Genomic DNA, 21,422 nt, shown 5'->3' with positions numbered 1-21,422 from the left:
CGGGCCTCAGACTCGGGTCTGCGCGGAGCTGACCATGCAGGGGGGCTCCCCGCGGGGCAGGGCCCCCCTCTCTGCGGGCATGGGAGGGTGGGTGGGTGGGGGCACCCAATGCCTGCTTGGAACATGAGATGAACTGTGGACCAGCCTTCTGGTCCTGACATGAGAGAGAGAGAGAAATTTTTCCAAGTGTAGGGGTACTTCCTTCTGAAATAATGAAGGAGACTCACACAGAGGAGTAGAGGAGACAGCTGAAGACCAGAGTACCCCAGTTTTAATTCTTACTCTACAACAAGACAGCTGGGGTGCCTGGGTGACTCAGTAATTGAGTGTCTGCCTTCGGCTCATGATCCTGGGGTCAAGACCCGCATTGAGCTCTCCACAGGGAGCCTGCCTTCCTCTGCCTACATCTCTGCCTCTCTCTGTGTGTCTCTCATGAATAAATAAGTAAAATCTTGTAAAACAAACAAACAAACAGGACAGATGTTTTGGAAGCTTAGGATATTCTCTGCCTCTGCCAGCAGGCTTGCCTGCCATCCAGTGGCAAGCTCCTAGTATGGAGCGTCCTTGCTCATCCATCAAGCCCCAAGTACCAAAACCCACTGCCTCTTGACTTGTCCTGCAAATACCTTCTAAGGCTAAGAGGGGCGTGAGGAGGTGACTGCTTTGATTTATTACCTAAGTTCAGGAAAATTTCAGATCTTCTCTCTCCCACTGCAACACAGCCTGACTCATTTTATTTTGGCTCAGACACTCCACCCCTCACATTTCCAACAGCTCAAGCCCATGTTATTTTGGAGCTAGGAAGAGGCAGGCTTCTCCTTCTAATGGGAATGCCTGAACCCCCATAGCATCATGGACATGCCTCTTGACATTCACCATCAAGCACCCTCATGCTGCTCTACTAGTTTTTCATTCAGAGAGGCCTTTGAGCACATGTGTGCACTCTGCTTGGGAGGATTCCTGAATGATGGCCATTCCTGCAGAAAAGGACTGCCTGCTGTCTGAAAAGCGTGTCCCTTCAGCCACTCCTACTCCAGGGCAGGAGCCCTCTGGATGTGCAGGGCACAGAACCACCTCGATGCATGGATGAAGACTGCTGCTTCCCGGTAGCAGTCCCCAAACTCAGCCATGCATCTCAGTCCTCCAAGGAGCTTCGTGACCTGCCAGTTTCCAGGATCCCAGTCCACCCCTGCCAAATCCACATCTCTATGATGGGGCTCAGCAACCTGTAAGTTTAAAAGCTCCTGCTGGCTCAATGTAGTCAGCCTACTAACCACCTTTGGGACCACTGTACAGTCAAAGGGGCTTAGAGGTGCCTGCACCTCTCTCAGTATATTACCTTCCCTGGGAAGCATCTCAATTCACTTTCACCATGTTCTGTGTTCTCAGCCACAGCTCAAAGGGTCCTGACATACTCTAAGCTCCTGAACCTGCTGAGCACAGCTTTCTTCCAGTGGGGTAGGGGGGACACAGTGACCAGCAGCTGGAAGGCACTTGTGGCTGGAGCAGTCTGAGGCTAGAGCAGGGACTACCTACTTTCCAGCCTATGAAATGCCAGCAGGTTTTAAAACTTATTCAGAAGGGCCATTATACCATATAACCTATGACTTTGGAGTTCAATCTGCAAGCCTTTCAGTCCCTCTTTGCTCAATCTCAAATGATAGAATGATGCTAATGTATGTTAATGTACAATAATGTGTTATATGAATGTAACCATACACCAGCACTCAGGACCTGATGGATACTTAGATAGATAGACTTAGAGGGTGCACTAAGTGAAATAAATCAGACATAGAAAGACAAGTATGATTTCATTTACATGTGGAATCTAAAAACAAAACAAACAATAGCCAAAAAAAACCCCAAAACAAACAAACAAACAAACCATTAAACCCAGAAACACATACAGAGAACTGGTGGTTGACTGGGAAGTGGGAGTGGAGGAAATAGGTGAAGGAGATTAAGAGATACAAACTTCCAGTTATAAAACAAAACAGTCACAGGGAAGAAAAAGATAGCATAGAGAATACAGCAATATTTTTTTCAACATTATAAGGTGACAGATGATAACCACACGCACTGCGTAATATATAGAATTATTGGTTTGCTAAGTTGTATACCTGAAACCAATATAACATTGTATGCTAACTATACTTCAAAAAAAATAATTATGTCTCTCATGGGATTGAAAGAGAAACATTTTGGAGAGGAAAAACAGAATTAGAAATGTAAAACCAGTTCAGAGCGGTGGCCATTTAAACATACAGAGGAAACAGGAATTACTATAGATCTTGTGTGCTATAGGGGTACCAGTGGTTAAAAAAAAAGAAAAAGAAAGAGAAAAAGAAAAAGAAAAAAGCACTACAGAAAATTGGTGTGGTGGTAGCTGGATCCAGGCCCAAAACCCAGTTTCCACCCACTTGCTATGACTTGTTGTTTTAGCTCTAGGGTGGGCACTTGATTCGTGGTATCACGTAATGTCCTGATGTTGAGAGAAAGAATCAACTCGATGCCAGAGGCTTTTTAGAAAAGGAAGGGCCAAGCTACCTTTGTACGTCGGGTGCTGCTTCTTTTTAGTGAGTGCAGGTGACTTGCTGGCAGACACCGCAGCCGTGGAGGCTTCAGAAAGGTTGTCCGCCCCCATCTCACCATCTGAGACCACAGACTGATTTAGCTCATCCACCAAATAGTCTTCGTCATCTTCGAGAATATCCCCTAGGGGAAGGAAATGTCATAGCACATCATCAGGATACATAGCAGAGCCTTTCAGCAGTGGGTCTGTTTCTTTCTTTCTTTCTTCTTCTTTTTTTTTTTTTCTTAAGATTTTATTTATTTATTTATGAGGGGGCAGGGCAGAGACACAGGCAGAGGGAGAAGCAGGCTCCCCTCAGGGAACCCGATGTGGGACTCGATCCCAGGTCTCCAGGATCACGCCCTGGGCTGAAGGCAGCTCTAAACCGCTGAGCCTCCTGGGCTGCCCAGTGGGTCTGTTTCAACATCTGGGCTTGCGGCTCAGCATCAGGATGTCTGCGGCACAGCTTTCTGCAGCCCAGAGGCGCCCACGTGTCAACAGATACAGGATCCCAATTCCACTCACACCTGAGACACGGGACTGTGCCCACAGCCCAGACATCCTCAAAAACCCTGTTCTCACTATCATGTCAGATGGCTCCAGGTCTTATTTACCCCTTCATGCCTTTGGCTCAGGGCATGATCCCAGGATCCTGGGATCAAGTCCCATATTGGCTTCCTAGAGGGAGCCTGTTTCTCCCTCTGCATGTCTCTGCCTCTCTGTCTGTGTCTCTCACAAACAAACAAATAAATAAAATCTTAAAAAAAGAAAAAAGAAAGAAAGAAAAAAAAGCAAATCTCATGCTGGTTGTCAGAACGTCTTGCCTGCTGACCTCGCCACAATGACCAGGAAGTCCTGGAGAAGAACTACTCACCCTCTGACTCATAGTCCAAAGTTGTGAAGTCAAAGTTTTCCTCCAGCAAACAGGAATTGGCAGTGGGAGACATGGAAGCCATGCTATCCCGCTTTCGGATGATCTCCTCTTGCAAACCTTTTAGCCAGTCCTTGGTCTTTGGTCTGATCTTCACTGCTCTGCCTTTTACCTGTGAGGAAGAGTGGCCATCTGAGGATGAATGCAGACGTCAGAACCGCTCCCTTCGCTTTCAAAGGGCATCTTGCTCAAACTCATGCATGAGAAGCAGGCCAATCTTCATGTTTTGCTAAGAAAAGTTGAGAATCTAGACCTCAGGCAAGATCATGATAGCTCACCATTCAGTCAAAATAAAAGTTGAATTATCACTTCCAGCTTTTCATCCCATGTGAGTGTAAAACCAGGATATTATCAAAATGGGAAATATCTGTATCCATATTTCAAAATAAACCATCTAAAGAAAATGATTGCAGTGCTCTCCCACCTGCAGATGTGAGCCAAGATGGACCCAGTGACTCAGTGGGATCTGCCCTCTAAAACTTGCTCTTCCTCCTAAATTCTGCAAGTGGCCAAGGAGACATTAGATATACTAATATCCTCAATGAGGACACCAGAAATAGACACCAGAAGGAAGAGTGCTAGCGCCTGCCCTCCTGTGGAGTCCACACTTTAAGGGACAGGTGAAGAGATGCCTTGACCATGTAAAAGCCCAAGGAAACAAGCAGCCCCCCACTCCATGAGTGACCAAGCATGACTCACCTTCATACCGTCCACGTCCAGGACGCTGAGAGCCGAGTGACTGTCTGCAAAAGTCACCAGCATTTGCCCTTGGTTGATCCTGGAATAAATGAGATATGCCAAGTCAACATCAAGAGCAGCTCGGTGGCTCTCACAGGTCCTGGCCAGAATACACACGACATGCTCCCAGAACCCTATGCCAGCCGGGGAACTAGTTACCTGACAAGAACAATGGTCCCATAATTGCCCAAGGTCTGCATGAGTTCTGTGCGTACATCCTCAGGAAACTCATTTTTCTCTTCTAAAGTTGGCGACTGGAGGTTGACTACAACAGTGGCATCGAGGGGGCCCTGGAAAGAGGACACTTCCTGGAACACCCTCTCTCGAGCACCCACATCGACTTCTTGAACTTCCACCTCCACGATCGCCAGCACAGGTCTGCATTAGACATGAAGGGAAGATGGGTGATGGTTAACTGGCTGAGTAGGTCCTGACCCCCAGAGTCCACTGGCAAGAGTGAACAACAATGACCCATGGTGTGGCCCTGGCCCAGCACCTGCAGCCCGGCTGTCCTGTCCTAGGATTTCCGACTCTGTCTTTGCCCAGCCTTAGCACTGTCTTGGCATTCTTACCTAAAGGATGATTTAGAGAAAACAGTGTCCTGTTAGCGGAGATTTTTTCTTATGTGGTACTTGCCAAGATTGCTGAGGATGGAGTGAAGTGTGAATTCTCCCTCTGCTAGGGGAACAAGCTTTTTGGACGGCTATTTGGCAACTGGTGTTAAGAATCTCAAGGATGGGGACGCCTAGGTGGCTCAGTGGTTGAGTGTCTGCCTTTGGCTGAGGGTGTGATCCTGGGGTCCTGGAATCGAGTCCCTCTAGCTGGGCTCTTCCCAGGGAGCCTGCTTCTCCCTCTGCCTGTGTCTCTGCCTCTCACTCTGTGTCTTTCAAAAAAAAAAAAAAAAAAAAAGAATCTCAAAGATGTCCATCTCCTTTGACCTACTAATTTCAATTCCAGGTCTTTGTTCTAAGAAAATGATGAGAGATTCAGACAAAGATTTATACACAAGGATGATTATTACAGCACTGTTGCTGAAAGGGGAAAGGGGAAACAATCTATCTGCCCCATACATGAGAGGTTACGGTGTAGCCATATTATCATATATTATACAACTAATAAGAACAATGTTGGAGAACTCTAGTTGACATACCTAGGAAAACAGGCCAGCAGGAAATAATGCAATCGTTATTGCAAGTGTGATATAGGGATGGGTTTACTTTCTTTACAAAAATTTAGGAAATCCTCTATTATGAAGATTCTGTAATCTCATCAAAGACATTTATAAGACAGTATTAAGTGGAAACAGAACAGAACACAAAACAGTAGGTCATAGGATGGTGACCTTTAAAAACAGGGAACACTGTGAAAATGGGGAGATGTGAGTGATAACCGATATTATCCTACCACAAATTTGTATCGCCATTGTTAGATTTTTGTTTTTTTGCATTTAGAAGGAAAAAGAAGACTGAGGGAAATCTGACACAGGGATGTGCACCAAGTGAGTAGTTGTAAAAGCTGGCAGGAAACCTTTTGGGAGAAGCCGCACGTGCTATACAGGAAGCATCGCTGAGGAAAGCAGGTACACACGGGCAGCACCCCCAGTGATGATGCAAACAGGCTACTGATACTCAGAACAACTGCATGGATCTGTAGAGAATGAGGCTGGCAGGAAAACCCCAGTCCCCGAGTTCTGATGCCATTTATGTAACATGCTTGGAATGACGAAATGATGGGAAGGGAGAAAAAGCAGCGGCAGACAGGTTAGGGACCAGGGGAAATGAGCAGGGCTATGAAAGGCGCCAGGAGGCATCCCTGTGGTGAAGGAGATGTTCTGTATCTTGACAGTGACATTGTCGCTATCCTGGTCATGGCCCTGTGCTACAGAAGGACAGGATCTCCTCACTGCGGGGCCTGGGAAAAGGGACCTGGGCTCTCTGTATTATTCCTTATAATCAGATGTCAATCTCTGATTACCTCCACATAAAAAGTTTAATTTAAAGATATGAATGTAGTAAGTAAAAAGGCAATGTAAGTCTGCATAGTATAATCCTAATGTTTTTATACGCATTTATATATAATGCATAGCTGCACATGAAGGTTACCATTTTGGTATAAGATCTTTTAACGTGCATGGAAAATACAGAAGACATGTAACAGACCATTGCAGCCACTGTCTCAGAAGGTGAACTATGGAGGGTTTGTTTGCATACATAGGTTTTCCCTGTCAATGACTGAGGTGCTTTGTTTTTTTAATCAGAAAAATCCATAAATGTCTAAGATGCACCTCAAACCAGTGTGTCCAGATCCGTACCTCCCAGCAATCCAGTTGAGTGAAGGCTACTCTGTCCTTCTGGTTGCTCAGGCCAAACTCTGGGGTCTTCCTGAAATCCTCCCCGCCCCATCCTCCTAAAATCCATTCTCTCTCTCTCTCTCTCTCTCTCTCACACACACACACACACACACATACACCATCCAATCCCTCAGACAATTCTGTAGGCTCCACTTGCAAAATCTATCCAGAACCCACCACAGGGACACATGACCACCTGGTCCAAGGCTGGCACTGATTCTTCCCTTGCTTACCACACCAGCTTCTTCCCTGGCCCAGTGGGATAGACTCTCTTTGGCTGATTCTGTCAACACCTCATCAGATAATGCCACTCCTCAGCCCTAGTAAAACCCAATGTGTTCTTGTGGCCTGCAGAGTTCTTCCAGATGGTCTGCACTTCTTGCCCATTTCCTATGACTTCCTCTACTCTTTCTACTCCACTTCTGTTCTCTCAATTCCTGAATGTTCACTGCCTCCCTCCTCACCCTGGAATGCTCTCCCCCTGATGCCCCTCTGGCTCAACTCACTTCTTTCAGGTCATCATATCGTAAAGGCTTTCCTTGAACACTGGGTATTAAAAGAGCACCAACCCCTTGTCTGACTCTTATTACTATTTTTTTTCACATTTGTTTATTGTCTGTCTGTCCTTACTAGACAATTCCATGAGAATGTGGTCTTGTCTGTTTTGTTCACTGTTAATCTTCAGTGAACAGTATACAAGAACAGGGCTAGTATACAACACCCTTCAGTGAATATTTGTTAAGTGAACTGCTTCTTAAAGACACTCACTGAATTAGCAAACCTGAAAATCCTATAACTGGAGATTTCCCAAGGTTGGTTTCTAGGTATGTGTTTGCAACACAGCTTTCTCAAGAATTTAGGATATCTAAAGATTTAGACCTACTGGCTGACCAGCTATTCATCAACTCTCTCTCCTAATTTCTTTCCTTGTAGAAGTCGAAACTGACAGGCTAGTTTTAGGAGCAGCCATGGGAAGATCAAACCCTTCCTATTTCCATCCGAAAATGCCATTTTCTCTGTCTCTTTAAAGTTGTTCTAGAAGACCAATCTCTCTCTGTGGCTGGTGCCAGTGCACATTGAGCTGACCAACGCTTTTGCTGTGTTCTGTTGTTAACGCAAGATATGCAAGGCCAAACTAATAGCTCAGAGCATTTAAGAACTCAGAATCCAACACCCGAAAACCCTATGGCATTTGTAATAATAAAATATTAGGAAAAAATGTCACCAGTAGGTGAATGGGTAAATTCCATGGATATATTTAGTGTAATACTGGACAGCAATTACAAGAGAACGAGCCAGGTCTGTAATATCGACATGACTGTGTTTCAAAGATATTAAATAACAAAAAAGCAAGTTGCCCAATGACATCATTTATAGGAATTTAAATGACAAAATAGTATAGGGTGCATCTTTGAAGTTTTCATGAATGATGTCATTTTTTTTAGTACAAAATACTAACACTGATTCATTCTTGGTGGTGGGGACACAGCTATTGGTCATGCTATTCTTGGTTCTTTACTATATTTCACACGTGTGCACACATGCATTCCGAGGGGGACAACACATCTGTTCTCTGTGGGGAGCAGCAGACGCTGCTCACCCCGGCACAGGAGAATGTGCCTGACGCAGTGAAGACCATACCTGTGATCAGATGCTTGTAGTTCTGCTCGGCCGTAATATTTGAGCACACCAGGAGACCAGCAATGTCTGACTGTGTTGTCAGCATCTACATCGTTGTCTAGAAGGTTGAGTTCTTCAGCTACTCACAGGGATTCCGATCAAGAGACCCACATACAACACAAACTGGTATCAACATATGGGAATGCGGACCGAGGAAGCTGTACAACAGGGATCTCGGACACAGACCACCACCTGTCTCACCCTCGTCTGCTCTAACCTGCTGGGCCGGAAACCATGTGGAGTTGGCCTGGGGTAGATAATCTATGTAGATTATCCAGTGATGCCTGTGGCCTTCCCAGTGGACAAACCAAGTGGGAAAGCAGACATCGTGGCTGTGGGGTTCCCATCCCAGGGGTACAGGGACACAGGAAGTCTGTACCTTTTATGTAGGCAAAGCCGAGGCTGAGGCCATCACTGTATCCTGGCCTCTCGGTGCCCCAGGGATGCCCACAGATGTCCAAAGACTGATCTGAATGACGTGATTCCCTGGCTTTGAAATCTCTGCAGCCATCTTGCCAGGAAAGCAGAGCTGCTTTATGTCTAGGTGTTCTGACTCAACTGTCCTTCCTAATTGGCCATCACAAATAATTCAAAATGTACTTGACCACTAACTGAGGAAAAAGCTCTTCTTTCCTGTGTTTGGCTCCTGTTCAATTCCGAATTGGGAGCCTGGAGCAGGTAAGAGTTTGGTGGAAGCAAACAGGAGGGATAAAGTGCCATGTGTGGGCAAGGGGAGACATACTGGACCAGAAGAGCCGTGGCCTCTCTCCTTGTTGTCCACCCAGAACAGAAGGCAGATGGGGTGGTGTTGCGGGGGGTGGCGTTGCGGGGGGGTGGCAGCCGTGATGCAGGGGCGGGGAGAGCCAGAGGGGAGCTCCCCAAAGCACAACTTCCAAACCATAGGGGCCAACAGATGGAATGACTTTTCTATCGTTTGGGGTCATCAAGAAAGTTGTTATTTATACCACAAAGAGTGCTGTGCTGAATGAATGTGCAGACTTCCCCTCTACGCTATCGATCACGCCCTCCACCAGCTCTGAATGTGCACACATCTCACGCACCTGTTCTGTCAAAAGAGTGCCTCTTCCTCCACCACAGGACCCGGTCTGTCCAGGCGGGGGTGCGACATTTGTCACTTGTGTCGTAGGCAGCAGAGCCAACGTCATACTTGTAGGTAGGTCCAAAATTAATAGCGCCTTCGTGAAAGTCTTTAAAAATCTATTAGGAGAAAAGACCAAGACCAACTTGGTTCTAGATTCTGTACATAGTATGCAAAACAACAAAAAATAAGGAAGCACATTCCCAAGTGCCCCATTCCTAAAGACACAAAATCGACATTATAGTTGCAAATATGTCTCAAAGTGAACATGTGTATGCTATTTAATTAGCAAGAGAGGGATGATTATTGATTCCACTGACTGACGCACCACCCTGGGAACTCCCACCCACCTTGGGGACCCGATGCCCAACTGTCCCCTTGTCAGTGCCCCAGAGACAGTGGAAGGCACAAGGCAAGTATCACAGGGGCCCCTCCACTCAGCCCCAGACCTAGTACATGCCTGGGTAAGCCTAAAAGGCCCTTGTTGGTATTTGCTAACTAAATGAATTGAGTAAATAGAAGCGCAGGGGGACGCCTGGGTGGCTCAGCAGTTTAGTGTCTGCCTCTGGCTCAGGGCGTGATCCTGGAGTCCTGGGATCGAGTCCCAAATCAGGCTCACTGCATGGAGCCTGCTTCTCCCTCTGCCTATGTCTCTGCCTTTCTCTGGGTCTCTCAGGAATAAATAAAATCTTTAAAAATAGAAGCGCAGGACCGAAATGGAACTGTTTCTGGTTAGCTCTAGATCCAGCCCTGGTGCTGTGAGAAGACCCTGGAACAGACACCTAATTCTCTCCATGCATCTGTGGAAGGATGTAGACAACACTGGTTGGAGGAAGAAAGAAAAACCTATTCTAGCAAGGTATGCTGTGGTTACTTTTCCATCCGGCCACCCCTCAGCGATGTCGTGGCAGGGCTGAGTGGGAGGTGAACAGAACATCTCAAAGAATGTGTGAATCTGGCTGTAGGAGAGACCTTAACTCTCCTAGCTCCACGCACTGAACCAGCCACATTTTCAAAAGGTAAATGGAGTGCAGGTGCTATGAAGCTAACAGGCACTGAAAAGCGCAAACAGTATTAGGTGGAGAACATAAGCTTCGGGTCATCTGGAAGCTGACCAGTGTGACTGTGAAGAACTGAGGGCAGACCCCATCCTGAATCTTTCCTATTATGTCATGGTCTAAGGAGTCACTAAAAAACTGCACATGGTGGGATGCCAGGCAGGCTCAGTCAGTTGAGCGTCCAACTCATGGTCTCAGCTCAGGTGATGATCTCAGGGTAGTGAGATCAATCTGGCATCGGGCTCCACACTTAGTGGGGATCTGCTTGAGATTTTCTCCCTCTCCCTCTGCCCCTGCCCCCACTCATTCTCTATCTTAAAAAAAAAAAAAGAATCTTAAAAAAAATTGCACATGGGTCACGTAGTGGATAAAATATGAGCTCTATAGTTTGACAGTCTTGGATGGCATGATGGCTCTGTGTACTCACTGTGTGACCTTGGACTCATCTGACCTGGGCCTAAGTTCTTTTGTTTATTGAATGGGTGTAATACCTAATTTGTAGGATGGTCTTGAGGATTATCCACCCAAATTGGTATATAAAGTATATTCAGTATTGTTATAATTTGTTAGTGTGCTTACCAATGAGAAACCAAGATCTCACCAAAATAGAGTACTTTGAGTGTCACTCGGTGGTTGACATTGTGAAGTCCGAAGGAGGAAGAGACAGCAAACCCACCCTCCAACTGCAGAGCACAGATTCTGGTGTTGGCAGGGAGTCTTCTGCTGCCATCACCTCCTACGCTGGCTTTTGTGCTCACCAGCTTTCCACAGAGTGACTGACAACCATTCCCACCAGGAGCACACCTGCCCTGAATGCAGCCCGTTGGAGGGGGACCAGGATGTGTGTGTGAACACACGCTCACGTTTCTCTGACTTCAATGCCTGAGTCTACTGAATGTTTCGATGTTATTCCAGAGTGGAAAAGCTGTTGAGACCTATCATAAGAGCACAACTTACTTTTCCACTTGATTTCTGTAGCTGTAGCTGATCAAACTCCAGAAGTTTCTTCCAGTCTTGGCGTTTGACAAAATAGAAGACTTCTTCATAAGTGAGATCAATGCGGTAGTTGAAATCGCCACACCAAAACACGTAATCATGAGAAAAAATGTTTCTTCCCTGTTAAAGAAAATCACAGTCGTTCCAGCTCATCTTGCAAAGAAGGTGGGCGAGGGGAGGAAAACTCACCCTGCAGATGATACATTTCTTAGAATGTTATTTAAAAAATGACTTCCAGTAGAGCACCTCATCTCTCAATCCCATATACCTAGTGCGGGGCTTTTATGTGGCTTACTTCATTTTAAATGATGGTATTTTTTTAGTGGTTTGGAGAAAGCTCATATCTAACTGGGAAGCATGACCCCCTTCTTCACTGCGGCCCAGCTCTGTGATCGGGCTGTGCTCCTGCTTTTATCAGGTCTACATCCAAAGAAGAGTTGCCCAAACATTCTGTGTTATGAGGATCAGGCTTAAGAAAATAAGTTAAAATGCTCAGAATGTGCAACTTTGCAAAATGTCATGGATTTTATCCATTTTCATCGTGTGACCTGTCCTATTCTTCCCTCCTCTGCCCTGTCTAGCCCACCCTGAGCCAGCAGTCCCCCAGCACAGCCCTGGAGAGCGTGGGATCCTTGCCCGCCCTTCCCTGCCGTGAATCACAAGGACAATGACAGCAGCCACAGCATATCACCCCTATCATCCACCTACGTGTGCTGGGCTCTGTTCTGGGGGCACACTGCCCTCACAGCAGTCCTGCGAAGCATGCACTATTGGCTCTCCTTTGGATTAAAAAAGTTCAAAAAAACTTGCTAAAGTTATCACTAGCGCATAATAAGTGCAACATTTGAACTCAGGTCAACCTAAGTCCGAAATCTGTTTCTTTTTCCTTGTGTGGCATTTCCACTCTCTGTAACCCATAACAGTAATCTAGACAGAATATTAAAATGATCACAAGCAAATAAATGAGTGTGCAGAGCACTGTTGGCCAGTAGAACTTTCTGCAGTGATAGAAATGTCCTCCATCCGCACTGTCCAGAACAGGAGCCGCCAGCCAGAAGCAGCCACATGCAGCCACTGAGTGACCATCAAAAAACATGGCCAGTGTAACCAAGGAACTCTTTGTTTTATTTCATTTTAATTAATTAAAATTTAAGTACCTGCTTGTGGCTAGCGGCTAGTCTACCAAAGAGCACAGGTGTAGAGTATTAACCTATAGGTATCCTTGATATTTCTGTTGGGGGGAAAAAAAAACTATGTTAAAAGCTCTTTGAATATTTTGAATGTGTCCAAAGTCGTTTACTATTTCAAGATAGCACTTTAAGTGAGAAGGGCTGGACTTTTTTTTTTTTTAAACTAAATAGACACACAAAGAAAATAAGCATAATGTCCCATGAAGTCTAGAAGACTTCACGTTGTAAATTTCCCAACTCTACTTGTTTCTTCTTTAATTCAAGAAATAAAAACTAGAGCAAAGATTACAGCACTTCTTATTGAGAATGAAAGAGTTTTTGCCTTGAGTAACTGGTGCAGCCCAGAAAACAGGAGGTCAGTTTTACGGGATCTATCTGGCCTCACACGGAGGACATGACCCAGCCAACTGTTACAGACAATGTGGCAAAAAGAGTTGGCCGCCCCTAACTGCAGGGAGACAGGTGGTTCGCAGCAGGCTGACGGTGTGCAGGTGACATCTCTGCACAGGAATGAATGACAACATCTGAATCTGAATCTGGAAAGACGCCCCGCTGGCTTTGGGATGGAAACCCCCGCCGCCAGTAGAGGGCAGCCTGGCGCGCGTTGTCGGCAATCTGGAGCCCAGGTGGGAGGATCCAGGGCTCCTTGGTCCTGAAGACACAGGTTTCAAAATCCAGCTTCCTTATCTGAGCTGCAACAGAAGGTATGTATGAAGATCATGAATCTTAGGAAAAGCGAGTCTAGTATCGTGTGGGCTCAGAGGTTCTTCACCAGCATGGATGTACCATGAACAGTGAATGAGAAAATCAGAAAATGCACAAAAAAGCAAAGAAACTGTAGGATGCAGAGGGACATTCAGGAAATGTGCAGACGTGGGGCACTGGACCCTCCAGGGCTGGACCCCCTGGGCTCACCTCTACTGTTCCATCCCACGGTGCTTCCCCTGCCCCGGAGCCGAGCCCCCAGGACAGGGACCCTCCCGCAGCCGCACCCCCCGATGTTGGCCTGAGCTGGGAGCTAGCACCCGTATCCCCGTCATGCTCCAGGCCACCGGCCACCAACGCCACACTGCTCTCACCATCGGGAAACTCAGCTTCTGGGTGATCTCCCGGTAGTCTTCATTCCTCTCCTTCACCTGCGACTGGCCGGCCGTCAGGTGGCTGCACACGAAGCAGAAGCTGGAACTGTGGAACTGAAAGCGGATGCCCACGGCGCCCTTGTTGCCCGCCTTTCCTCCCATGCCTGTCTTCACCGTGTCGATGGCCACGTCCCTGGAACACACAGCGAGCATGTGCGGTGGCTGCTCTGTGGCTCGGAAGGAAAAGCAAGAACCGGCTCTGCTGCAGACGAGAGCTGGGCAGCAGCGCCAGGCTTGCAGCTTGGAATCCGTTCAATCACATCGGTGGCCGGGCCACACGGCGACCACATGGCCGTCACTCCAGACCTCTGTCTTCTCGCTGTTGGCAGCTGCCTTGCGGTGGGCCTGGAGGACCCTCTCCGCAGTCCCCACCCTCAAGAGCCCTGCACTCACGAAGGCACCCAGGAAGCTCTCACCTCCACCCTGGGTCCTTTCCATGTCCATGTCCTTGGGGCCCCTGACCCAGCTCGGACTTCACCATCCCCTGTCCTACCCTCTTGCGGCTTTCCTGCAAAGCACACATGGTGCCATCAGGTAATCAATATGTGTTAAGAACAGGAAACACCCCGGATGAGTGCTAGGCTGTGTAGGCAGTTTCCGAACACACTCCTGCTCAAATGGGAATGCCCGCTTACACTGCACACAGGTGAGCGTGCAGGTCCCTGGACCACAGACTGAGGCACTCAGACCCACACCTGCTCCCTGGGCCTGTCAGTCGGCAGACAAGGTGATGGGGTAACTGGTTGAGAGGCTAAGGCTGGGGGAGAGGCTGGGGACCTTGGGTGGCATCTGGGAAATCTGGAGTTCCCCAGCATCACTCCCTCTCTCATGGTTCATCTCTAACCTTTGCCCTGACCTTACCTTTCCTGACTTTGACCCACTCACTTTGGACACTGCCCAAGGGCCAGAATAAACACTCAGGGGGACACGGACTTAGAGATTTTCTGAAAGTCCTAGAAGAGGACAGTCATGCTGTCCAAGTGCTGCCATGGGCACGCCTCTCATCCTCTACATATTCAGAGGCGTTCAACCCGGAGCGGGGAAAGGCTCAGCCTGGCATGGGCAGTGAGCTCAGCCTGACGTGGGAGGAAATTCTACGGATTTGAGTGAAACCAGGTAGCAGCAGGAGGTTATGAGTCATTAAGGGAAAAGGTTAAGTTCTTCCCAAACCTTAAAACACACACATGCACACACGTGTGCACACATGCATGTGCCTGCACACACACGTGCATACACTTTACCAAGAGGACGCCCATTTGCTGAGTGTTCCCTTTCTGACAGTCACAAAGCTGTCACTTTAAGACATTACAACGGGGTGACAGTGGTAGAGACTTTCTGCCCACACATCTTATTTAGAACTCTTTTAAAAAGAGACAAAAGAACTGGCATTTCCCGATGAGTTAACACAGCTCTTGGTCAGAGGTTTCCTGTCTAAAACTTCAACCAGGAATCCCTTTCCTTGCACAAAACTGAGCTTGGGAGGACAACAATCACTCCCTCTGAAAGGGTTCGGCTTCCTGGCCTGCAAGGTTCCCACTGTGGCTTTTTAACTACCAGACAATATTCTATTCAGCCTGTTTTTTCCTCAGGGGGTTGCTACATTTATCTCGAATAATGGCAAGTCCCGATTCCTGTTGCAGGAGGGGAGGAGGAGGAGGAAGTCTGAACAAAACACCAAGACGAAAGACCCCGTGTCCCCCAGATGTTCATAAACTAAATGTTCTTACCTGATGAATGGGACATGGTATGGACGTACAAAGATATACAGACAGACGCCCACCAGCTGTGCCGAAGTCAAGAGAATGTACCTATGGGAGCGTGAGATGGCCTTCTGGAGCTGCTCACCCCACATCTTCCTGTTGGTGGTACTGGAAGAGAAGAGAAAGAAATGATGCCTTCCAGTCTGCTGGACATGGGCTCTCCCACCAACAGACTCCTTCAGCCTTTATTCTTTTTGTAGAGCTAGTATCCCACTGTCCCCACTCCCATGTTACTGCCATGCCTTAACTTCTGCAGTGGACTATCTGTGTATTTCTGGTTGTGTCACACACATCACAGCACATACCTCACTCCCCCGTCACCTAAAACCCAACACAGCACCTTGCTCATCAAGAGCTGCATAGATCAGGTTTTATTATTTGTTCAGAAGGTTCCTTGAAATTAAACTAGGAAAGAAGTCCAGTTGACCCTATACAAAATGTTAATGCAGCAGTTTTCTTTTCCTTTGGATCTGGTGGAGAGAAGAGAAGCCCATTCCCCAGGAAACAGTGAATCAGCACCCCTCCAGCCTGGCCCTCAGCACACACCCTCCAGGTGTGCACACGCCAGCTCACAGCCTCCTCCCTACATGGCCAAGGACACACCTGCCCTTCCCTCTGTTTCCTTAATTTGCAAAGAGGAAGTGGAGGTGTATGTCGGGGGGGGGGGGGGGGGGGGGGGCGGTGCTGGAGAGCAATCTGCAGTGCCTACACATCGAGGGTCATAGGGTAGTGCATGCAGAAGCAGGACGGACCCAGAGTCCTGCTCCTAGTGAGGCACCTGGCTTGGAAAAACTTTGGGCGAATTTCAGGGTGTGGTCCTGCACCCCTCATGCCCAGACACTCACCTGGCATTGACGATATTCCCTGCGCTCAGTTCCACCATCTCTTCAAACCCCACGGCAAATATGTCAGCTGGGCTGTCCTCATCTAGGACAAGGCAGGAGTTGAAGGACATCAGATCCCACAAGGCCTGTGTTAGTGGACGCGTGGGGCGCCTCGTGTGCCTCTCTGAGCCCAGGTGCACTCGTCCCGATGACTGAGTGAAGCTCCCTACAGATCCCCACCTCCCCTCACCTCCCACTGTGCATGGCCCTGCCCTGTCTCCATCCCGGGGCACCTTACCGACCTCTCCCCAAATCTCTGTTCCTTTGTCTGCAGATGGGACAGTAACCGTCATCTCACAAGGATGTTGTAAAGCACCCATCAGGTGACATGTGTGAAGTGCCCGCCCCACCCGGCAGGTAGTTAGGGCACTGCCCTGTGGGTCCCTCTGGGTGACCCACAGGTGCATCAGACCCAGCCTTAACCCGTTAATGACTGCCTGAGGTGTCCTGTCCCAGGGGACTGCTGTCCTGGACGGTGGCTGGAGGTGAGAACACCCTGCCCGGCTCAAGGTGGTTATTGCTGTTCCCCGGTGGCTGCTGAGGCCTGCTGCAGAAACGTGTTTTATGGGAAGCACAGCAAGCTGAGGGGCTGCCCGTCCCCTCTCTGTGTCCCCTCTAACAGGGAATCAGAGGGGTTAATAGGATCCCTACAGCCACTGGCTGCCTCTCTCCAGTGGCCCCCGTCCTGCCACTCAGCCCTTGAGCTGTGGAAAGGGAGACCCTGCCCTCCCTGAGGCTGTGGGGAAAGGCCTGGCGTCTACTTCCTTTCCTGCTGGCCTCACAGGGCAGCCTGGCACTTCGAGCTTAAATGGCTTCAAGTCTCTCTTCTTTGTTTCAAGAAAAAAAATACCTGTTCCTCCAAACTGCTGGCAAGAGTCGCCACAATCCCTCCTTCCCTCTGAACCTGGCAAGTTCCCCGTGGGGCTGCAGGGCCGCCATCCCAATAAAATCCCCAGCAAAGTGGCAGCCAGCTTGCTGTCACCACCCACCCATCCCTGCAGGCACAGGAAGATGGGGGGGCCCTCAGCGCGTCCAGGGCCTTTCCCCGGTGGGCATTCTGGTCACCACCCACACAAGAATCCCAGGAACCCCACACTGTGGACCCGAGCCACCCTGTACCTCAAGGCAACGGCGGGGGGTGCGGGTGCCCGTGACAGTACGGGGCACAGACCCGAGCGTGGCTCCCTTGCACGATCCCAGGTCGCTGGAGGAAGCCAGCCCGCCCACAAATGCCAACTGAAGAGAAGCCTTTATTCCTCAAACCCTGCATCCTGAGGCCAGTATCACCTCACGTGACAGAGGACAGTGAAGTGCCAAGTTTGGAATCACTTGGTTCTTAAGGGGCACGCAAATTCTTTTGTGACTATGTGACGCAGATGAGCAGACGGAGGCGTCTGGGGAGAAGGCTGGGACAGGGAAGGCTGGACAGGTGTCCTCGGCCCGGCCCCACTTCCCACAGTAACGCAGCCCTGAGCACATCCTCCTCCTTAATGACAGAGCCCTTCTGAAGAGCCAAACCCAAACTGCAAAATCTCTCTCTGTGGCAAGAGAGACCTCCCCGCTCCGGTGACCCTTCCAAACATCTGGAAAAGAGAAGGCGCCAAGTAATTTGCCAGGTGTGTTCTGGAAACAGAGACCACAGCCCTTTCCAAACTTTCTGAGGACTGAGGGCACCACATGCCGCATCTCAAGGAGTCGTGGGCTGCGGGAAAGGTCAGCCCGGGGCAGGGGGGTCTCGGTGGAATCTGTTTCAGGGTCAAGCCGCAGCGCTCACCCTGGGATCCCGGGAGGCCCGAGCGCGTGGGGGAGTCGAGGAGCCAGTCGGCCAGCTCGGCCGTCCCCAGGAGGTTGCTCCGGAACTGCTTGCCTCCGTTCACGTTCCACGTCCCCGTGGCAATTCGGATCCGCCTGAAATTTGTGAATTCCGACTGGCGCTCAGCCATGGCCCTCAGGATCCTGGGAGTCACTGTGTAGAGGCAGGAGAGGGCATGCTTGTCTACACCGCACAACCACACGCATCCTCCCCAGACTCGGAAGGGGCTCCCTGTCGGGGAGAGGGCTGCAGCCCCTACGGGCAGGGGCTGGGTTTGCTCCCCGCGAGGGTGGGGAGAGGCCAGAGCCCCAGAACCAGTAGACTTCCCTGGGGCATTTGTGCCACGAAGCCCCGAAAACACAGGACCATGCGTTCACTCTCGACGTCCTTTACCCAGACACCACAGGGAGTCTCTGCTTGGCACGACCTCCACCACCCAGTGGGGCTGTCAGCAAGGGGACGCCACAACCCACCCCACTCTGAACACTGGTACCTAAAACTTGAAATGTTTTAGGGTAAGTGGCTCAGTTAGTTAAGTATCTGCCTTCAGCTCAGGTCATGATCCCAGGGTCCTGAGATCGAGCTCCATGTCGGGATCCCTGCCTGGCAGAGAGTCTGCTTCTCCCTCTGCCTCCCCCTGCTCGTGTTCTTGCTCGCTCTCTCTCTCTCTCTCTCTCTCTCAAATAAATAAAATCTTAAAAAAAAAAAAAACACTTTTAAATGTCTTACACCATCTTGGCCTTTTTCATCCTCCATCCCTCATGAGATACTTTGTTTGCATTACCCTGGACTCAAGCCTTTAAAAAAAAAAAATCATTGCTCTGAATCATGTCCATCCTCTGGATATCCGAAATACATTCCATTTTTTTAAATGAGTGACTTACCTCAAATCTATGTCATGCCTACCTATCTACTTAATAAGATCCTGTGCTACTCAGATCCTCTCTTCAGCTTTGACCAAGCTGGCCTGATTTCCAGGTCGACGCAAATAATCACCTTGGTGAAGTGAAGCCAAGCGAAAGTCTTTATGGAGGAATGAAAACAGCAAAGGGGCTGTGAAACCATTTTAAGCATGGGCAAGTTAATTTTTCAAAAAGTTCTAAAACTTATACGGTCTTATAAGGAAAAATGCTGGGTTCCCCCTTCTTCTCTACTAGCTCTATAACATTTATAGGGTCTAGGGGATAAGAAGCCATTAAAATTCCCTCAAAGAAACCTGTAGCTCATTTACAGGTAGAAGTTAAAAAACAAAAAACAAAACAAGAAACCAAAAAGAAAAAACCCACCAAAAAACCACCCTCCCCCCAAATTCTAAAAACCATGAACTCCTAGATATAGAGAAGGTGTTGAGGGGGTTGGGGGAGAGAAAGATGAAGGGAGTCAAAAGGTATAGTTATAAAGTCAGGAAGTCCTGGGGATGTAATGTACAGCAGAACCACCATAGTTGATAATACTGGGTCACCCATTCCAAAGCTGCTAAGAGAGTAGATCTTAAAGGATCTCATCATATGAAAAAAATCTTTTGTAACTATGTGTGGTGATGGATATTAACGAGACTTACTGTGATCATTTCACAACGTACACAAGTATCGAATCATGATGTTGAACACATGAAAGTAATACAATGCCACACATCAACTATATATCAACTAACAACCCCAAACCTCTAGCTATTGACAGAAGCATGGCAATCTTGCCCCGAGAGCAGGAGGTGTCCTGATCCCCGGAGACAATCATTTCTTCTCCTTCTTCCAGTTCAGTAGGGTCCTGGGACCATAACAAACAGGGGGCCACTCTCACGGGAGACTCCCTGGGACAAATGATACCTGGCGATGGGACCAAGAGCCCACTGGGGCTGAGACTGTACACGGATGCCTGCAGTGCCTTCTTGACTTTCTCCCTCCCCTTGGAAATATGTAAGAGTGGGCTCCCATTCAAGGCCAGAAAGCACGGGCCCCCAAGAAACAGTGATGGCTAGTACTGTATACTTATTTTGTATATTCTTTTGCCTCAATCATGCCAGGATCAGGTTATCATTCAACTAGACTCCGTGCCTATAACCCAAAGCCCTACCAGAATTACTCAAACCAGCCAATTCTAAGCTGTTTACCCTGTCCTGCCTTTCCGGAGGAAACCCCACTGAAGAAAATCCCAATAAACTCCTGTGTGGCATGCCCTCCATGTCTAGGAGCTGCAAGTCTAATAAAGAAATTGTTAAACTAAGGTAAAATTGGTAGATAACGTTTTATGTCTCCGGTGTAAAACATTACAATTCTACATCCGTACACCTACAAAATGATCACCACCCAAAGTCTGGTTACCATCTATCACCACACATTCGACAGCCTTCACCCACACCAACCTGCTCTGGTAAACACGGATCTGTTTTCATCTGGAAGTTTGCTTTTGTTTTGTTTTAGATTCCAAATGCTAAGTCACGTGGTATCTGTCTTTCTCCACTTGACTCATTTCACTTGGCATAATACTTTCAAGGTCCATCCACGTGGTTGCAAATGGCAGGACTTCATTCCTTTTTGTGGTCAAGTAGTATTCCTCTGTGCGAGTATGTGTGTGTGCATGTGTGTGTGTACATGTCACATCTTCTTTATCCACCTACTGATGGGCACTTGGCTTATTCCATATCTTGGTTTTGTAAATAATGCTGCAATTGGGGCACCTGGGTGGCTCAGTCAGTTGGGCAGCTGCCTTTGGTTCAGGTCATAATCCCAGGGTGGTGGGATCGAGTCCCATGTCGGGCCCCCTGCTTTCGGGGAAGCTGCTTCTCCCTCTCCCACTTGCCCTGCTTGTGCTGTCAAATAAATAAAATCTTAAATAAAAATAATGCTGCAATAAACATAAGGGTATGTATAATTTTTTGAATCAATGTTTTTACATTCTCCAGATAAATCCCCCAAAGTGGAAGAGTGGTATCATATGGTAGTTCTATTCTTAATTCTCTGAGAATCTCCATACTGCTTTCCATAGTGGCTGTGCCAATTCATATTCCTAGGAACAGCACATGACGACTCGCTTATCTTCATAACTCTCTCCAATGCTCCTTGCCTTTTTGGCCAGTGTGAGGTTATATCTTATTTTGGTTTTGATTTGCATTCCCTAGTAATTAATGATGTTGAACATCTTCTCATGTGCCCATTGACCATATGTCTTCTTTGAGATCTGCCCATTCAGATCCTCTGGCCACCTTTTATCAG

The 21,422-nt window shown here is 48.2% G+C and overlaps 1 protein-coding gene and 1 long non-coding RNA gene across 3 annotated transcripts in view; one reads left to right on the top strand and one right to left on the bottom strand.

The window, feature by feature from the left end:
• The window catches only part of SYNJ2 (synaptojanin 2), a 98,534-nt gene that overhangs the window by 9,815 nt on the left and 67,297 nt on the right, over positions 1–21,422 (bottom strand). For both annotated transcript variants that reach the window (XM_025422628.3, XM_025422626.3), the window contains exons 12-22: positions 18,172–18,363; positions 16,359–16,440; positions 15,481–15,621; positions 13,694–13,886; positions 11,386–11,544; positions 9,333–9,489; positions 8,233–8,350; positions 4,401–4,619; positions 4,203–4,281; positions 3,447–3,615; positions 2,548–2,715 (exon numbers count right to left, since the gene is read on the bottom strand). In XM_025422628.3, the coding sequence (XP_025278413.1) occupies positions 2,548–2,715; positions 3,447–3,615; positions 4,203–4,281; positions 4,401–4,619; positions 8,233–8,350; positions 9,333–9,489; positions 11,386–11,544; positions 13,694–13,886; positions 15,481–15,621; positions 16,359–16,440; positions 18,172–18,363 (1,677 nt within the window). The remainder of the gene's footprint in view (positions 1–2,547; positions 2,716–3,446; positions 3,616–4,202; positions 4,282–4,400; positions 4,620–8,232; positions 8,351–9,332; positions 9,490–11,385; positions 11,545–13,693; positions 13,887–15,480; positions 15,622–16,358; positions 16,441–18,171; positions 18,364–21,422) is intronic.
• On the top strand, positions 309–12,907 carry LOC118350738 (uncharacterized). The gene is made up of 2 exons (XR_007412870.1): positions 309–1,228; positions 10,107–12,907. It is a non-coding gene; the product is annotated as an uncharacterized LOC118350738 (long non-coding RNA).

The sequence above is a fragment of the Canis lupus genome, chromosome 1 (genome assembly GCF_003254725.2).
Source record: "Canis lupus dingo isolate Sandy chromosome 1, ASM325472v2, whole genome shotgun sequence".
NCBI classification, from domain to species: domain Eukaryota; kingdom Metazoa; phylum Chordata; class Mammalia; order Carnivora; family Canidae; genus Canis; species Canis lupus.
Note: the sequence above shows the minus strand (reverse complement) of the source record. Positions and strands in the feature narration are given on the sequence as shown.